Source organism: Antedon bifida, chromosome 6, assembly GCF_963402885.1.
Source record: "Antedon bifida chromosome 6, ecAntBifi1.1, whole genome shotgun sequence".
Taxonomy (NCBI): Eukaryota; Metazoa; Echinodermata; class Crinoidea; order Comatulida; family Antedonidae; genus Antedon; species Antedon bifida.
In genome coordinates, this window is record NC_136231.1 from 2,328,673 (window position 1) to 2,346,433 (window position 17,761).

At 32.7% G+C, this 17,761-nt stretch overlaps 4 protein-coding genes across 4 annotated transcripts; all 4 read left to right on the forward strand.

Annotated features, from left to right (window-relative positions):
• Nucleotides 1-702: 702 nt before the first annotated feature.
• Nucleotides 703-4,997, forward strand: LOC144844599 (eukaryotic translation initiation factor 3 subunit J-A-like). The gene is made up of 8 exons (XM_078701578.1): nucleotides 703-754; nucleotides 873-961; nucleotides 1,680-1,734; nucleotides 1,916-2,022; nucleotides 2,788-2,890; nucleotides 3,478-3,645; nucleotides 3,965-4,038; nucleotides 4,820-4,997. The coding sequence occupies exons 1-8, from the start codon at nucleotides 742-744 to the stop codon at nucleotides 4,925-4,927; spliced, it is 717 nt and encodes a 238-aa protein (XP_078557704.1). The 5' UTR covers nucleotides 703-741; the 3' UTR covers nucleotides 4,928-4,997.
• Nucleotides 4,998-6,777: 1,780 nt separating this feature from the next.
• On the forward strand, nucleotides 6,778-11,894 carry LOC144844970 (BTB/POZ domain-containing protein KCTD1-like). Its single transcript, XM_078702086.1, has 2 exons — nucleotides 6,778-7,084; nucleotides 10,245-11,894. Exons 1-2 carry the CDS (start codon nucleotides 6,833-6,835, stop codon nucleotides 10,728-10,730), a joined length of 738 nt encoding a protein of 245 aa, XP_078558212.1. The 5' UTR covers nucleotides 6,778-6,832; the 3' UTR covers nucleotides 10,731-11,894.
• A 459-nt stretch (nucleotides 11,895-12,353) lies between these two features.
• Nucleotides 12,354-13,358, forward strand: LOC144844971 (uncharacterized). Its single transcript, XM_078702087.1, has one exon. The coding sequence runs from the start codon at nucleotides 12,354-12,356 to the stop codon at nucleotides 13,356-13,358; it is 1,005 nt and encodes a 334-aa protein (XP_078558213.1).
• Nucleotides 13,359-14,428: 1,070 nt separating this feature from the next.
• On the forward strand, nucleotides 14,429-14,863 carry LOC144844973 (BTB/POZ domain-containing protein KCTD6-like). The gene has a single exon (XM_078702089.1). It carries the CDS (start codon nucleotides 14,429-14,431, stop codon nucleotides 14,861-14,863), a length of 435 nt encoding a protein of 144 aa, XP_078558215.1.
• The last annotated feature ends 2,898 nt before the right edge of the window (nucleotides 14,864-17,761 follow it).

Here is a 17,761-nt window from a genome sequence, read left to right on the forward strand (position 1 = left end):
ACAAATTAGGCCTATTTCAAAACTATATTATCTGAATGGTATCCTTTCATTCTTCAATGTCCTTTGTAATTTAGTTATACATACTGTACAAATAGTGCCTTGTTTACAGTCCGTATTTCAACGTGTGAATAGAAAACCAAACACGCTACTTTAAACCTCTGAACCAAGTTTGTTCAGAGTAAAGTTTGTAAATAATAAAATAATACTGTTCAGTAGTGTAATACTTAGTAGGCTGCAATAGCAGCTTGAGACTCTTGTAGGATTTTATGATAGATATACTTAAAATGAAGTCATGGAATGTTCTCAGCCTCAGAGTCGTATTCAAATTTGAATTTTAGTCGAAAATATTCACTATAATAATATTCATTTACTTTTACCTTGATGTAGGTAAGTTTAGGCCTATATTATACGACTTCTAATCTAATAAATATAAAAACTAATTAAAAAAAAATATGTCTTTAATCCGCCGATTGACAAATTCCAGTACAGTTAAATATATTATATATTCTTACTTACACAGCTATGTTTAGGGCAGCAACAGAGCCATTGAAAGGGTTACGGCATTGCGTCGGAACTTGATGGATCTCTACCAAAGATAGTGTGAATCTTTGCTCTCTACTCCAAAGATACTATAGCGCCACGAAGTTTCTACTCTACTTTTTGGACAGCAACAGAGAGCCATGGCTCTCTCTCCTCGGCCTCCTGGGCAGCAACTTTAAATAGCGCCATCTATTTTCAATCATGGCGGACTGGGGTGAGTACATGTGTTGTGATTGTTGAAAAAACATATTGTTAATTATTTTTAAAAACCTTTATATTATTCCTAAAACAAAATAATTGTAATATTGTTATATTTCAACATCTGTTTACAGATGATGAAGATTTTGATGTCGATGCAGGGTTTGCTGGCGACACTGGCAATAATGACAAGTGGGAAGGAGAGGACGAGGAAGACGTAAAGGTACGGTCGGCGGGTACGAACGAGTTCCGCTGGCGTTGCTCTTGTATGCTTGTTGGGTTCCTGTTCCGCATTAGGGCCTAGGACTAACTAAACAGTATTTGTTTTACTTTCAGTAAAGACACATGTAATTTGCTCCATTGTTGGTTGAAAAGTGTATTTATTGTTTGTAGGTTTAGTAATTAGTTGGCCTATATTATTATTAGACTAGCCTAGGCTGCCTAGCTAGGCCTTAGGCACTAATATAAATAGGCCTAGTACAGTACTAGGCATATGTATATAGGCCTAGACTAGGCCTTTATATATAAATAGATAGGCTATGCTTAAATGTTAAATATTTAATAATACTTGTTATATAAGTTATGAAAGAATGAATCATACTATATATACTATTAGTAGCAAGCAAGGCCTAGGTTAACTGCTGTATGTTTACAATGAGTCATTCACAGGGTGAGTCATGTTTAATTTTATACAACATGCATTCTTTTAAATACTATTTGTAATAAATTTGTTGTGCAAGTACTCAATTATGCATAGATCCTAAACAATATTAAAAACAAAGGTGTAGTATTGTATGTTGGCCCAAGGTTATCCAACTGGCCAATGATTGCATTATATAAAGGTTTTATTAATCATCTGCCCCCCCCCCCTCCCTTCCCAAATATATATAAATATAAATACCTGTATAAGGAAATGTTATATTATTAATGTTATTACATAGGATAATTGGGAAGATGATGAAGAAGAAAAGAAACCACCACAGACTGAAGAAAAAGGTAATGAGATTTTACATTTTGAAATAAAATACTTTCACAAAAATTATTTCAAATATTAAAACTAAAATAAATACAAATAAGTCCCATAGCGCAACTTCTTTATAATAAACAGTAGAATTGTTTTGTTTTAAATCCATCCCTTTTGCATCTGGTTATAATGACATCCAATTATCTCTTACAGATGCAAAAGCATTTCAAGTTCAAAAAAAGAAATCACTAGCAGAAAGGATACGAGAGAAAGAAGAGCAAAAGAAAAAAGAAGCTTTAGAAAAACAAAAATTGAAAGAAGTAATATTTTTAAAACAGACCACTTAGTAAAGGATATAAAGACACCATCATTTTGATATTCAAAGAGATGGTGTAATGGATTTAAAAAATGTATTTTTACTTGGGGTACCCAAGGACTTACTCATTTTCTCCTCCTCCTCCATCTGGACACTATTGAGTAAAAAATGCGATTTATAAAGTACTACTCCTCCCTTATTCGTTGTAGTATTGAGCTGGGATTTGGCATGAATATACTACAGGGACATGTCCTCAAATCTATAGAGCCGGATTTTTTATTTTCAAACCGGATGCAGCCATATCACGTCTCGAAGATGGTACCGTATAGCCGTATTTGGTAGCAAGGTTATTGATGTGTATGTGACGTCATTACAGCTTCTTTTGCTGTACCGCGAGTATCGCACATTCATGCTTGTTTTAAATCTATATATTATTTTCGTAAATATATCTTGCCTTTATGTTCACCCCTTTTTAAGCTTCCTAACTAAAAATGTATCCTCTTTTATACCAAATATTTAACTTATAATATTATTGTTGCCTACATCACATGGCTCACATCTTTGTTTATCTTATACAAAAAAGTATTGCATTACATTGTTCAATTTCTTGCTACAAAATCAATTTTAAATGTTCCTATAATGTTGGAAAAAGAAGAAGAAAATTATGATAGCAGTACCAGTTTGTAGGACATTCATTGGGAAGATTAAAACATTGAAATTATATATAAAATATTTAAATTAGTTATAAAATAATTTAATTATTTGACAGAATGAAGAAAAAGAATTAACACCAGCTGAGATCCAAGCTGAAAAGGCACGCCAACAACAAATTGTAGAGGAAGCCGATCTTATGTTAGCAAAAGAAATGTTTGGTATGTTTATATCTTAATTTCTTGCTACCATTCAATGTAAAACAAGTTCACTCTTCCCTGGTAAAGCTATGTCAGAGTTCAAGACCTTTCAGCGTCTTATCTAATGATGCTTAAATTGCCTCATCCTTTGGATGGGATGTCAAGCCGTTGGCCCTGTAAACACAAAAAAAGGCAAGATACATTGTTGGTCTCCCATCAGTGAGTTAATGATGGAATCTTCTTCTTGCACTTGGATACTGTGGGGCTGTAGCAGATTAAATTATAGTGAAACTGTAGGTTGGTGAGTAGCATGCTTGCCTTCTAGTCCCAGCCTTGTGTCATGACTATTTCTAATTCACTCTCAAATGGAACTTTATTTGTACTCCACTCCCTAAGCTCAAAGTGTGACTTCATTTAAAATCATGATTGTTTTTCTCTATTTAGCTGGAAGGTTGACTTTTTGTTTTTATTAAAATGATTCATAAAGATTTAACTAATTTTCCCCAAAGAAAAATATCTAATAATAATAATATTATAACGACACTTATTATTTATACTATAAACATGAATATGTTAGATTTAATTATTATTTGTTCTTTTTTTATCAGGAATGTCAACCACTTCATCACAACCAACAATAGACACAATGAAACCAGATTCTAAAGAAGAATTTGCTGAATTTGCAAAACTATTAAAAGAAAAAATTTTACAATTTGAAAAATCTCCTCATTATCCAGAGCTACTAGAAGATATATTTCCAGGTGTCAGTGCTGGCTGTAAGTTAAATATTTTTAGATATTATAACACTTTCTTTTTGTCGTTTTTCTCGGGTGTTTAAGCGTGATTCCCACTAGCAACGCAATCTACGCAACATAAGCAAATGCCCTTCCAATAATTGTGTTTGCCCCACCTGCATGGAATCAAACCTGCGATGTTTTTTTCAATTATTTCAATTTATAGTGTTTAATTAAAAAATTCTAGTAATTGTTTACATATTGATGTACCCCCATGGGAAAGGCTGTATCAATCAATGTTGTTACTAATATAAATGATAACTACACTGTTTAAATAATCATTTTGATGTTCCTATTACAGTGGAAGCTGAGGTTTTAAAAAAATTAGGTTCAAGTTTAACAGCTATTGGAAATGAAAAAAGTAAACTACAAAAGGTAGGAAGGTTTTCTGATTTTATTTTAATAATAACGGCAACAAAATAACTATAATGTCATCTGTAGGTAGCTCAGATATGCTGTTAATATATTCAAAATGAATGCACACTTCTGTATTGCATCTCACATTTTAATGAGTTGCAAAATTGTTGTAGATTTTGATTTTAAAAAATTGTTTTTTTATTAAATAAAAAAACAAATATTTATGCAAGGGCATTTTTCATTTCTGTGTCTTATATATGTTTTGTTTGCTTTTGAATGTTTTGTTTTTTTGTGTCCCTGACACAAGCTTTTGCTTTTTTGGTGACGCCACCATTTTGGAAATAAATGTTAATTTTGATTTGATGTGGCGCAGTGTGTTGAACTACTGATAGAGAGATCGTGAGTTCGAATCCAACACTTCTTGCATTGCTTGTATTTTTAGGCAAGACACTTCATTTACGTTTACCTCTATCCACCCAGGTGTACAAATGGGTACCTGGAAAGGTCAAAACACAACTGCACGGATTACTAGCTGCAACATTATGTTTTCATACATGTTTGATCCAAAAATGACCCGAGATAACAATGTAAAGCGCTTAGGCTCTGTCTACACTATCAAACTAGTGTGATGTGGTATGTGTTAGTGATATGACATCATCATGTCTATATATGGGCACATCACATTTTTGACACATCAAGTTTGATAGTGTAGACAGAGCTTTGAGCATAAAGTAGTATTTATATATATATTTATTATTGTTATATTTTATTTTATTATATGCTTTTTTTTATTCTATAGGCAGCAAAAGGAAAAAAGAAAAAGAAAGCAGCGTTAGTGGGAGGAGGAAAGTCAGGAAGACGAGATGAATTTGATGATTATGGAGATGAATTTGACGATTTTATGTAATTAATCGTAAAACTATTTTATTTAACTAATAATAAACTGTTTAATAACCAGTTTACAAAACAAAATAAATTTTAAAAAAAATTTAAGTCAATAAATAGTCATTCTACTTGTTTTTTTGTTTTAAAAAGCATGTTATTTCTTCCATTAAGAGCCACCTTTTTCTAAGTTCCAGTGGAGTAATATATTATGTTTAAGTTTCTTTAAACTTTGTATAGATCACATTGCAATGTATTATACTAAAGCTCTGTCTACACTCAAATTTAATGTGATGTGCCCATATATGAACATGATGATGTCATATCAATATCATATTTGGGCATATCACTAGCATATTTGGGCACATCACACTCTTTTTGTCAAACTAGTTTGATCGTGTAGACAGAGCTTTGTATGTCAGTAAATTTATTATCATGAATGTTCAAATTATCCACTAATTGAAATATGTAATATAATTTTAATGGAATTTGTTTGGCTCATTCCAAACATTGTATTCAGATTAAGCTTTGTTTACACTTGGACGCAAGGATGTAAGCCCACTGTAGGTGATTTGACCAATCACAACGCGACAAGTCATCCAAAATGCTGTCTCTGATTGGTCAACTCATTTGCATTATGCCTGCATCGCTGCATTGCATTCAAGAGACAACCAAGCTTTAAGGTCCATTTATACTAGGGCGATAACTAAATAAATATGTATTTTTCCTAGGATGGAATAACCTACCAACTGAAATTAAATATTCTCCAACAATTGCTTCATTCAAAGATAAATATCGATCTCATATTTTCTTCACAAACTTTTATTATTTTTTTTCTCGATTTATTTTGTATTAAGACCGCAATGCAAAATAGGTTTTCTTTTACCTGATTGTTTAATCCTGTATAATGATGTTGTTAAATAAATTAATAGATAAATCACCATTTATGCTTTCATGTCATAAAAAAAATTATGTTTTTTTTTAAATAGAAAATAATGACATCATCAATAAGAACAATAACATTGTTGTGTCGTCATGATATTATTACTCTAACTTTAAATCATGGCATCTTTTGAAAGGCAGCCTATAGTTCTAGGATGAAAACTTACTTGATTTCTTTTGTTTTATGTAGGATGAATGCATGTTTATAGTCATTGTTATTGTCCTAGTGTAAATTGGCCTTTACAGATAGTTTACCCATTGTTATCAATATTAGTCAAATAAAAATATTAAGTGGAAATTAAGATAGTTCTTAAAATCACATTTTATTTAATGAGAATTCATTTTCCTGACTAACATTACACATTGTTTTTATGTTAATAAAAAATGCTAATTTACATAGTGTATGCTGGTATATATTTTAGCATAGTCAAAATGATTAAATGCTTCTGATGTCATGCTCAAATTGTGTGGATATGAATAATAATTCTGATCACACTTTGCGCCTCATACCAAAAAAGGACTGATTAATATTAATAATAATATGGACAATTATTTCCTCAAAAAAAAAAGTATATAAATGAATAAATGCTTCTGATGTCATGCTCAAATTTTGTGGATATGAATAATTCATTTTGATCACACTTTGCGCCTCATACCAAAGAAGGACTGATTAATATTAATAATAATATTGACATTTATTTCCTCAAAAAAAAAAGTATAATAATGAATTCAAACTATATACATGAGAAGGGCAGACAAACTGAGGAACAAATTATTCTGGTTATACTTTGCGCCTCATACCAAAAAACAATCCCGAAATGTCTGTGATGTCACACAATGTGACGCGTTAAACATAGATATTCAGCTGGTATTTTCCTTGACATCTTAGTACCACGTGATCAGTGACCTTAAACAAAAGAATCTGGGGGAAACCAGAATTTGTACTGTATACTGTCAGTAATTTGAATAATTTTATTAATCTCAAATCATGTTTTCATCTTCATCGAAGTATTTTTCACCGGCTTCATCTGATGGATTGTTGAATCTAAATGTTGGTGGACATTTCTACACGGCGCTTCGTTCAACTTTAACTCGTTATCCAGATAGTATGCTAGGCAAAATGTTCAGCCCCACTCTGCCAACAATTGCACATCGTTACGAGTATGATCGATACTATATCGATGGAGATGGCCCAACGACACATTTTGACTTATCTGCGTCGATCACGACTCATCCTTCCTGATGGTTTTAAAGAGTGGAATATCCTGATTGCTGAAGCAGAATTCTACCAACTTACAGATTTAGGAAAACTTATTATTACCGAAAGAAAGCGACAAAAAGAAGTAGATGTGTATAATTATATAGCAAGACATCAGGGTCTCGAACTATCGAAGCGGGGGCTGTATCGAATGGTGCCTAGCTTTTAATATTAGAGAGAATTAAATACTCGACAATAATGTAGGCCTACTCTTGATGAATTAGATCAATAGAGGCCTACTACGAAATATCTGTGCTTTTCAGAATTCAAAAGTCGTTCAAATTAATTAATTTTCTTTGTAATACTAATGAATAGAAATAAATGGAATGTGTTTTCATTAATCAACGCTGTATCTACTAGTAGACATATTAATTGATGAGATCGTACCGTGGACAAATAAACATTATATAATCATTATATAATCAAGTACGTTTTCAAATTACAGGGGCAGTGACGTAATGGAGGTTAATAATAAATATAATATATTCATAGAAGTACTGATGAAGATCTGTGGCGACAATAGAATGGACCCGAGACCTGACTATCTTCGACATTTAAATAATAGAAAGTGTGAAATATTTTGTTAGGTTAAATGTACGTTGTAAGATGTGTATGTTTATTGAAAAATAGTTGTAGTTTTCTAAACTACTTTGTAATAGATAGATGTTAAATATAATTTATTTGAACACCCTTTTAAATATATTTTGAGAGAAGATAAGGAGATAAAAACAATCGGGTTTTTTTTTGTGGCAGACCATTTTTACCACCAGTTGAATTTATTGGATACAACATTATGCCATTATGTGTTACGTAATTTAATACTTGCCACCATATATATCAATATAATTATATTATTAAGACAATATAAGGCCATACAAGTTGACTTTCAGTTAGTAGGCCTAGTACATGCAGTTGTGTGCAGTTTCATTCTTGTGGTTGACCATCATCGCTAGCATGTTTCAAACTTAAAATAATTGAATATTTAATTGCATGGAGTGAATGTTTACAATCAAAATACATGGTATTGTTTCCTATCGAATGAATGTTTTAGAATAAATCCCTCTAATGCATTATTTGTAACTCATTTAATTTGGATGACCTCTGCTTTATTATAAATAATAAAATTGATGGCCATACTACATTTGATCTGCACCATTCGTCCTGATATTGATTATTATTTAGCACCGCCATCAACACGAGTTACTACAGATTCCTGAGACTGGATTGAATGTAGATACTGTTGTACTAGGCCTATATCAAGTGTGTATCGCCACACCCAGTAAAAGTATGAAGTACCATACAACTAAACCGTAAATTTCGTATAATTGATTTCCAGCACAAATGCCATTGAATGATTGAGAAAGTCCAATTTATCTTAATTAAGCTGCTATTTATATCTATATAAGCAAAGGATTTGTCTAAGATCAAATTCGCAATGTCGTGTTAGGTTATAGAGTACATCACTGACATGAATTATACGCATGAAACGCCATATGTGCCAAAACGGACAAAAAGTCATTGCGATTCACATCGATAGCGATAAACTGTTTGAAGAAATAGATGGAATGGGTAAGTTGGTACTACTGAATCTATACAGACAGGTGGACTTTTATAAAATTATAAATATAAGGCCATACAAGTTGACTTTCAGTTAGTAGGCCTATTAATTTGTTTAATGCCGGCCAACTTGTAGGTCAGTTGCGTAGATTCCAATAGTTCAGGAATATTTACATTTATTATATCATTTAAATGTTTACGTTTAAAGTAAATGTAATCTCTTATTAAAAATATCTAATTGCTTTATATTGTATGCGGCGTATTGAAATGTGTGTATGTGTTTACGCCGAGGCCCTCTGTTTTTATTTGTATTTGTTGTAATTGTACTTTGACTATCATCATCATCTTTTTATATGAGACAGAATTACCTCGTGTGATAGTCGCACATGGGTTGGTCAGCAGCTGAAACACATGTTCACGTTATACCTTGTATGTGTAGATATGAACCTACTGACAGAGATATCGTGTAATAAAGTATTTATTACATGAGCTATACTCGATTCTAGATGGCTTGCAATAGTCAGTTAGACTCTATCTAAGTGACAGCTGCAGAATCGGGTAATAGCTGTATTTCTTTCTTAGATGTTGTGTGGAGGACGCTTAATAGTATTCCACATTTTCATCTTTTTCTAAATGAAGACCTAATATTATAGATTTCTAATTTAAGTAAGAGATACATATGTGTTTATCTGCAGTATGTTTACCATGTACTATTTAAGCAAAATAAGCATGTCATGGTTATAGGCCTATGTGAAAGTTATTTCAAGTTGTATAAATATGGTTTTCTCATTACTAGGCCAATATTAAAGTGTTTCGATACGATGTACATATCCTTAATGAAAGAGTGCTATTGTATTATTTCAATTATTCTTTTCCTTCTTTCCTGTATTTTATTGTAGCCTATGATAGTGGTTTGACAGAATGATGTTCAATTACCTTACACAATGAGAAAAAAAGTTATAGTATTATGATAGGCCTAGGCTACCTGGATCACAGGAAATTAGGGGTTTAGGACAAAAGAAAGGTGTCTGCGTAGGAAAATTAGGCCTAAAAGGAAAGTACTTTGACTTTAAGAAATGAATATTTTAAAAAATGAATACGTTAAGAAAGGAATGTGTTAAGATGAATACGCCAAAGATATGAATACGTTAAGAAAGGAATGTGTCAAGAGAGGTGGGGGTTCAATTTCAAGTTTATATAATTTAGTCTGACTGCAATGAGTGTAGGCCTATATACGAGCGATCATTTGACAATACTTTGTATGTACTGTACTGTGTACTTGTATGCATGTTTGTACTTTATTATTATGTACGATTTTTTAAATTTGATAAAAGATATATGTACTGTATGCCTACACATTATAAAGATAAAAAAAGGGGGGAGGGTGCGAAAAAAGGTAATAGCTTATATTTGTCATTGTGAAAACGTTGGAATTTTCCGAATATAAATAGCTTCTCTGATAGATTCCGGTTACCCTTTGCGTCTACAGCGTCCTATATATATACCAATGAATTCGGTAAACAAGTACAGTATTGGCTTAGACAGCAGTTTCAGCATTTTTGTGTGAACCAATACATTGTTAATCTTAATCATGGATTCACCGCTGGCTTTAACTTCTACCGCTGACGAACCGATGAATCTGAATGTTGGTGGAAGTTTCTACGACACATTTCGTTCAACTTTAACTCGCTATCCAAACAGTAAGCTGGGTTTAATGTTTAGCAAAGACGATGGTTTACCACCAGTCCGCGACGATCGATATATAATCAATGGAGACGGCCCAACTTTCAGACACATTTTGAATTTCCTGCGTCTATCAAAACTCAGGCTTCCAGATGGTTTTAAAGATTGGGATATCCTGATGGGTGAAGCGGCTTTCTACCAACTTCCACAGTTAAAAACACTTGTAACTGAAGAAAGAAGAAAACGAGGAGAATTTCGAACAACAATTGAAAAAACCTACCATCAAAGCGTCGACAATGACGGGAATGCGATCAACATAAATGGAAATTTTTCGCGTGAACTGACATTCACAAGAAACAGCTTAGCACAGCAGAATTGCGGAGATTAGCAACTGGTTTTGATAACGAGAAACTTCTAACAAGTCATAATGAAATGTGTTTATATTAATCAAAATACTATAGTAATAGGCCTATACAGCGAACTGATGAAACCACAATACGTCAACGGGGAAACTGGCGATCTGAAATTCTGAAAACGGAATTGGCACAGAATTACGGGGACTGTAGTAGTATAGTATCTTGTCGATATTTTGATGATGATAATTTAAAGTTCGCAAGATATCTAAATGAACTTTTTAAATCAACCTGATTGTAACCTATGTTAACTATAATATGGAATTAAGTGTCTACTTGCAGTCTATTTGGAAAAGAGGCAATGTATATAGTGGGAGAACTTTTTAGTCAGGGGACAAGAAACTGCAGATTTTTTTTTCTGGATATCAGTACCGATATAGAACCGTACGATATACCACCGGTAGCTAGAGTTAGAACTTAAACGATTTAAAAGAATGGAGAAAGCTATCAACATCACGTAAAACTCATCTGTATCCATTGTTAGCGTTATATGTTTGTTTAGTCATTTTATGTATACTGAAGGCATATGATGTTGGCAATGCCCACTTGAGTAAAGGGCTTGTAAGACTATATAAGTTATGTGGCATATCCATGAGTTACTAAAAGAATATAGTTACTCGAGTATATACTATAATTGTATGTTATTGTACCGCTAGTAAACAATTATATAGTTACGGTCTGCAGTAATTGCAGTGGAATAAGTTTGACATGATCCTTTGCCTAAATTTACCAGTTTATAATTTTAGTATAAAATATAGAATCTCAGCAGACTGAAATTATGAATAAAACCAAATCAGAATCTTTACAATAGTATCATTAAAAGAATGCAAAAAAAAAATTATGAATCATATATTTTAGTTTAATTTTTTTTTGTATATTGTTTTAAAAAATATATTTATACCATTGTATCAAGCATGTCATAGGTCAAATTACAGATAGGCCTATAGGCCTAAATGTGGTTTTGTCATTAAGACCTGGGAAAATATTAAGGAACTATTAAGTCTTTTATAGGGTCCTGAATGAATGTCGTATGGAACATTGTGGTAGAAACCGAATTAATATAACTTATATATATATATTATATTTTACTTAACATATGAAAATAATGCATATACAAACTCTATATAGAGTATGCAAGTAGCCTACTTAATAAATAACTTTAAGAAAATGCTTATTTGTGGTGATATTTGTTTTTCTCTCTAGGCCTATAGGCCTATGCGTTCACCGCAAGCAATTATTGAATGTAAAATTATCTTGGAAATAAACGATAATTTGGTACGCTATCTAGAAAACACATGATCCCGCAGACCTTCTTTGACAACATTCTCACTCCAATATTTTAACGTATGAAATGTTTATGAAGAGAGTTAATGTGAATATAGTAGGGCCTAGCTAATTATTTTTGTCACTGTAAATAAACGTTGGAATTTCTGAACATAAAAGGCCTAATCTGTATAATCCGGTTACCAAAGACGGGGGGACCAAAGTCCAAAGGACCCGGAATTGATTGTCAGTCAAAACTATATAGTTTTCACAGCCTGTGACTAACAACAGCGTTCAGAAGTTTACGTTCTATCATTTTGATTTATCTCATAATCATGGAGTCACCATGGACTGTAACGTCTGCCACTAACGAACTATTGAATTTAAATGTTGGTGGACATTTCTACACGACAACTCGTTCAACTTTTACTCGTTATCCGGATAGTATGCTAGGCAAAATGTTCAGCAGCGACAGTAGCTTACCGCCAGCACGCCGAGACGATAACAATCGATATTATATTGATGGAGACGGCCCAACATTTCGACACATTTTGAATTTCTTGCGTCGATCAAAACTCATCCTTCCTCGTGATTTTAACGATTGGGATATGCTGACGGCTGAGGCGGATTTCTACCAAATTCCAGAGTTGATTCAACTTATTGTTGAAAGAAGTAAACAAGATGAGGTTCATTCTTCTGCCACTGACGAGTTATTGAATCTAAATGTAGGTGGAAATTTTTACACGACAAATCGTTCTACTTTAACACGTTATCCAAAAAGTAAGCTGGGCCTCATGTTTGGTGGACACTTACCAACAGCACACCGAGACGATAGTAATCGATATTATATCGATCGAGACGGTCCGACATTCCGATACATTCTAAATTTCCTGCGTCAATCAAAACTGGTCTTTCCTCATGGTTTTAAGGATTGGGATATTCTGATTGCTGAGGCAGATTTCTACCAAATTCCGGATTTGGTTAAATTTGTTAGCGAAAGAAGAAAGGCTAACAATAAATCGCTGTTGGAAGTTCAATTAGTTTACAAAGCAGCATCTGTTGAGGCAAAGAAACTTAACTACTGTTGGAAAGTTTATGGCCAACCTAAATTCCTCGATCAATTGCCATCTATAGTAGGTTTCAACGGACGTAAGGACTTGAGGATCCTAAAGAAAGAAGATATAGAATGCTCAGATTTTACTAGATCACAATTGTTTGACGAGATAAGTAAAATCGGTTTTACATTAATTAATACAGTATCTACAAGCAGCAGTAATGTGAATCTTGGTGGATACTTTGACGGCAAAGATAGGTGGATATTTATGAAAGACGACATGTAACAAGAAAGAAAGTACTGTACTTTGTACTTTTAAAATATTATATAAATATAACTTCAAAAGAATCTCAAAACAATTATTAACATAATGCATAAAAAAACACATCTTAATTTATTATGATATTATGTAAAAATGTGAAAAAAAAATAAGACAGTGGAAATACGGTGCCTTAATTATTTCACAAAATCTTTAGAAATTAAAATGCATTCATTGCGAAAAAACAGGAAATAATGAACTAAACATCATAATAACAGTAGACACATGCTTCTCATCAGGGCCGGCCTACTTTTAATGTTAATCTTTGTCTACACTATCAAACTAGTTTGACAAAAAAAGTTCGATGTGCCCAAATACGGTTACGAAGTACGACGCTCAAGTAATTTGACTAATCACAAGTGATGAATTATTCGAATGGCTTAATTTTGGTCAACTCGCTTACGTTACGCTTCGTCCTTTTGTTGCGTCTAGTAGAACTTAGCATGAGTCGAAAAGGCAATATTGTTAAGAAATGAATATGCAAAAATCTGATTAAGTTAAGAAATGAATATGCTAAAATATCATGATTAGTCCTATGTTAAGAAATGAATATTTTTTTTAATGAATAAGTAAAGAAAGAAATGTGTTAAGATATAAATACGTTAAGAAATGAATGTGTCAAGAGTGGTGGGGGTTCAATTTCAAGTTTATATAATTTAGTCTGACTGCAATGAGTGTAGGCCTATATACGAGCGATCATTTGACAATACTTTGTACTGTACTGTGTACTTGTATGTTTGTACTTTATAATATGTACGAATTTTTAAATTTGATAAAAGATATATGTACTGTATGCCTATACATTATAAAGATAAAAAAAGGGGGGAGGGTGCGATAAAAGGTAATAGTTTATTTTTGTCATTGTGAAAACGTTGGAATTTTCCGAATATAAATAGCTTCTCTGATAGATTCCGGTTACCCTTTGCGTCTGCAGCGTCCTATATATACCAATGAATTCGGTAAACAAGTACAGTATTGGCTTAGACAGCAGTTTCAGCATTTTTGTGTTAATCAGTACATCTTTGTTAATCTTAATCATGGCTTCACCACTTGCTGTAGCTGCTTTAACGTCTACCGTTGACGACCCGATGAATCTGAATGTTGGTGGAAGTTTCTACGACACAGTTCGTTCAACTTTAACTCGCTATCCAAAAAGTAAGCTGGCTTTAATGTTTAGCAAAGACGATGGTTTACTACCATTCCGCGACGATCGATATTTTATCGATAGAGACGGCCCAACATTCAGATACATTTTGAATTTTCTGCGTGATCAATCAAAACTCAGGCTTCCAGATGGTTTTAAAGATTGGGATATCCTGATGGATGAAGCGGATTTCTACCAACTTCCACAGTTAAAAACACTTATAGCTGAAGAAAGAACAAAACGAGGAGAATCTCGAACAAAAATTGAAAAAAACTACAACATGACATTCACAGGAAACAACTTAGCACAGCAGAATTGCGGAGATTAGCAACTGGTTTTGATAAGGAGAAACTTCTAACAAGTCATAATGAAATGTGTTTATATTAATCAAAATACTATAATAATATATAGCGATAGGCCTATGACTGATGCATCCACAATACATCAACGGGGGAACTGGCGATCTGAAATTCTGAAAACGGAATTGGCACAGAATTACGGGGACTGTGTAGTAGTGTTCGAAACTATAGTCATCTTGTCGATATTTTGATGATGATAATTTAAAGTTCGCAAGATATCTATGAACTTTTTAAATCAACCTGATTGTAACCTATGTTAACTATAGTACAATTATGGAATTAAGTGTCTACTTGCAGTCTATTTGGAAAAGAGGCAATTATAGTGTATAGTGGGAGAACTTTTTAGTAGTCAGGGGACAAGAAACTGCAGAGTGTATTTTTTTTGGATATCAGTACCGATATAGAACCGTACGATATACCACCGGTAGATAGAGTTAGAACTTAAACGATTTAAAAGAATGGAGAAAGCTATCTACGTCACGTAAAACTCATATGTTCTATTATTGTTAGCGTTATATGTTTGTTTAGTCATTTTATGTATACTGAAGGCCTATGATGTTGGCAATGCCCACTTGAGTAAATTAGGGCTTGTAAGACTTTATAAGTTATGTGGCATATCCATGAGTTACAAAAATAATATAGTTACTCGAGTATATACTAAAATTGTATGTTATTGTACCGCTAGTAAACAATTATATAGTTACGGTCCTGCAGTAATTGCAGTGGAATAAGTTTGACATGATCCTTTGCCTAAATTTACCAGTTTATAATTTTAGTATAAAATATAGAATCTCAGCAGACTGAAATTATGAATAAAACCAAATCAGAATCTTTACAATAGTATCATTAAAAGAATGCAAAAAAAAAATTATGAATCATATATTTTAGTTTAATTTTTTTTTGTATATTGTTTAAAAAAATATATTTATACCATTGTATCAAGCATGTCATAGGTCAAATTACAGATAGGCCTATAGGCCTAAATGTGGTTTTGTCATTAAGACCTGGGAAAATATTAAGGAACTATTAAGTCTTTTATAGGGTCCTGAATGAACGAAAATTGTGGTAGAAACCGAATTAATATAACTTATATATATATATTATATTTTACTTAACATATGAAAATAATGCATATACAAACTCTATATAGAGTATGCAAGTAGCCTACTTAATAAATAACTTTAAGAAAATGCTTATTTGTGGTGATATTTGTTTTTCTCTCTAGGCCTATAGTATGTTCACCGCAAGAAATTATCAAAAGTAAAATTATCTTGGAAATAAACGATTTGGTACGCTATCCAGAAAACACATGCTACCGCAGACCTTCGTCGACCACATTCTTACTCCAATATTTTAACGTATGAACTGTTTATGAAGAGAGTTAATGTGAATATAGTAGCTTATTTTTGTCACTGTAAATAACGTTGGAACATAAAAGGCCTAATCTGTATAATCCGGTTACCAAAGACGGGACCAAAGTCCAAAGAACCCGGAATTGATTGCGAGTACAGTCAAAACTATATAGTTTTCACAGCCCGTGACTAATTCAAGCACAAGAGCGTTCAGAAGTTTACGTTCAATCTTTTGATTTATCTCATAATCATGGAGTCACCATCGACTGTATCGTCTGCCACTAACGAACTATTGAATCTAAATGTTGGTGGACATTTCTACACGACAAATCGTTCAACTTTAACTCGTTATCCAGATAGTATGCTAGGCTTAATGTTTAGCAGCGACAGTAGCTTACCGCCAGCACGCCGAGACGATAATAATCGATATTATATTGATGGAGACGGCCCAATATTTCGACACATTTTGAATTTCTTGCGTCGATCAAAACTCATCCTTCCCCATGAATTTAACGATTGGGATATGCTGACGGCTGAGGCGGATTTCTACCAAATTCCAGAATTGATTCAACTTATTGTTGAAAAAAGTAAACAAGATGAGGTTCATTCTTCTGCCACTGACGAGTTATTGAATCTAAATGTAGGTGGACATTTTTACACGACAAATCGTTCTACTTTAACACGTTATCCAAAAAGTAAGCTGGGCCTCATGTTTGGTGGACACTTACCAACAGCACACCGAGATGATAGTAATCGATATTATATCGATCGAGACGGTCCGACATTCCGATACATTCTAAATTTCATGCGACAATCAAAACTGGTCTTTCCTCATGGTTTTAAGGATTGGGATATTCTGATTGCTGAGGCGGATTTCTACCAAATTTCAGATTTGGTTAAATTTGTTAGCGAAAGAAGAAAGGCTAACAATAAATCGCTGTTGGAAGTTCAATTAGTTTACACAGCAGCATCTGTTGAGGCAAAGAAACTTAACTATATTTGGAAAGTTTATGGCCAACCTAAATTCCTCGATCAATTGCCATCTATTGTAGATTTCAATGGACGTAAGGACTTGAGGATCCTGAAGAAAGAAGATATAGTATGCTCAGATTTTACTAGGTCACAATTGTTTGACGAGATAAGTAAAATCGGTTTTACATTAATTAATACAGTATCTACAAGCAGCAGTAATGTGAATCTTGGTGGATACTTTGACGGCAAAGATAGGTGGATATTTATGAAAGACGACATGTAACAAGAAAGTTTTAAGTTTGTACTTTTATTATAAAATATTATATAAATATAACTTCAAAAGAATATCAAAACAATTCTAATTAACATAATGCATAAAAACACATCTTAATTTTGTTATGATATTATGTTAAAATAGGAATAAAATAAATAAGACAGTGAAAATACGATGCCTAATTTCACAAAATCTTAGAAATTAAAATGCATTCATTGCGACAAAAATAGGAAATAATGAACTAAACATCATAATAACAATGTTTTTGT

Coding starts and splice junctions, on each gene's coding strand:
- LOC144844971 (XM_078702087.1), top strand. CDS start 12,354: ATGGAGTCACCATGGACTGTAACGTCTGCCACTAACGAACTATTGAAT.
- LOC144844973 (XM_078702089.1), top strand. CDS start 14,429: ATGGCTTCACCACTTGCTGTAGCTGCTTTAACGTCTACCGTTGACGAC.
- LOC144844599 (XM_078701578.1), top strand. Junction 962..1,679: donor AGGACGAGGAAGACGTAAAG/GTACGGTCGGCG, acceptor GTTATTACATAG/GATAATTGGGAAGATGATGA. Junction 3,646..3,964: donor TCCAGGTGTCAGTGCTGGCT/GTAAGTTAAATA, acceptor TTCCTATTACAG/TGGAAGCTGAGGTTTTAAAA.
- LOC144844970 (XM_078702086.1), top strand. CDS start 6,833: ATGTTTTCATCTTCATCGAAGTATTTTTCACCGGCTTCATCTGATGGA. Junction 7,085..10,244: donor CGATCACGACTCATCCTTCC/TGATGGTTTTAA, acceptor ACATTGTTAATC/TTAATCATGGATTCACCGCT.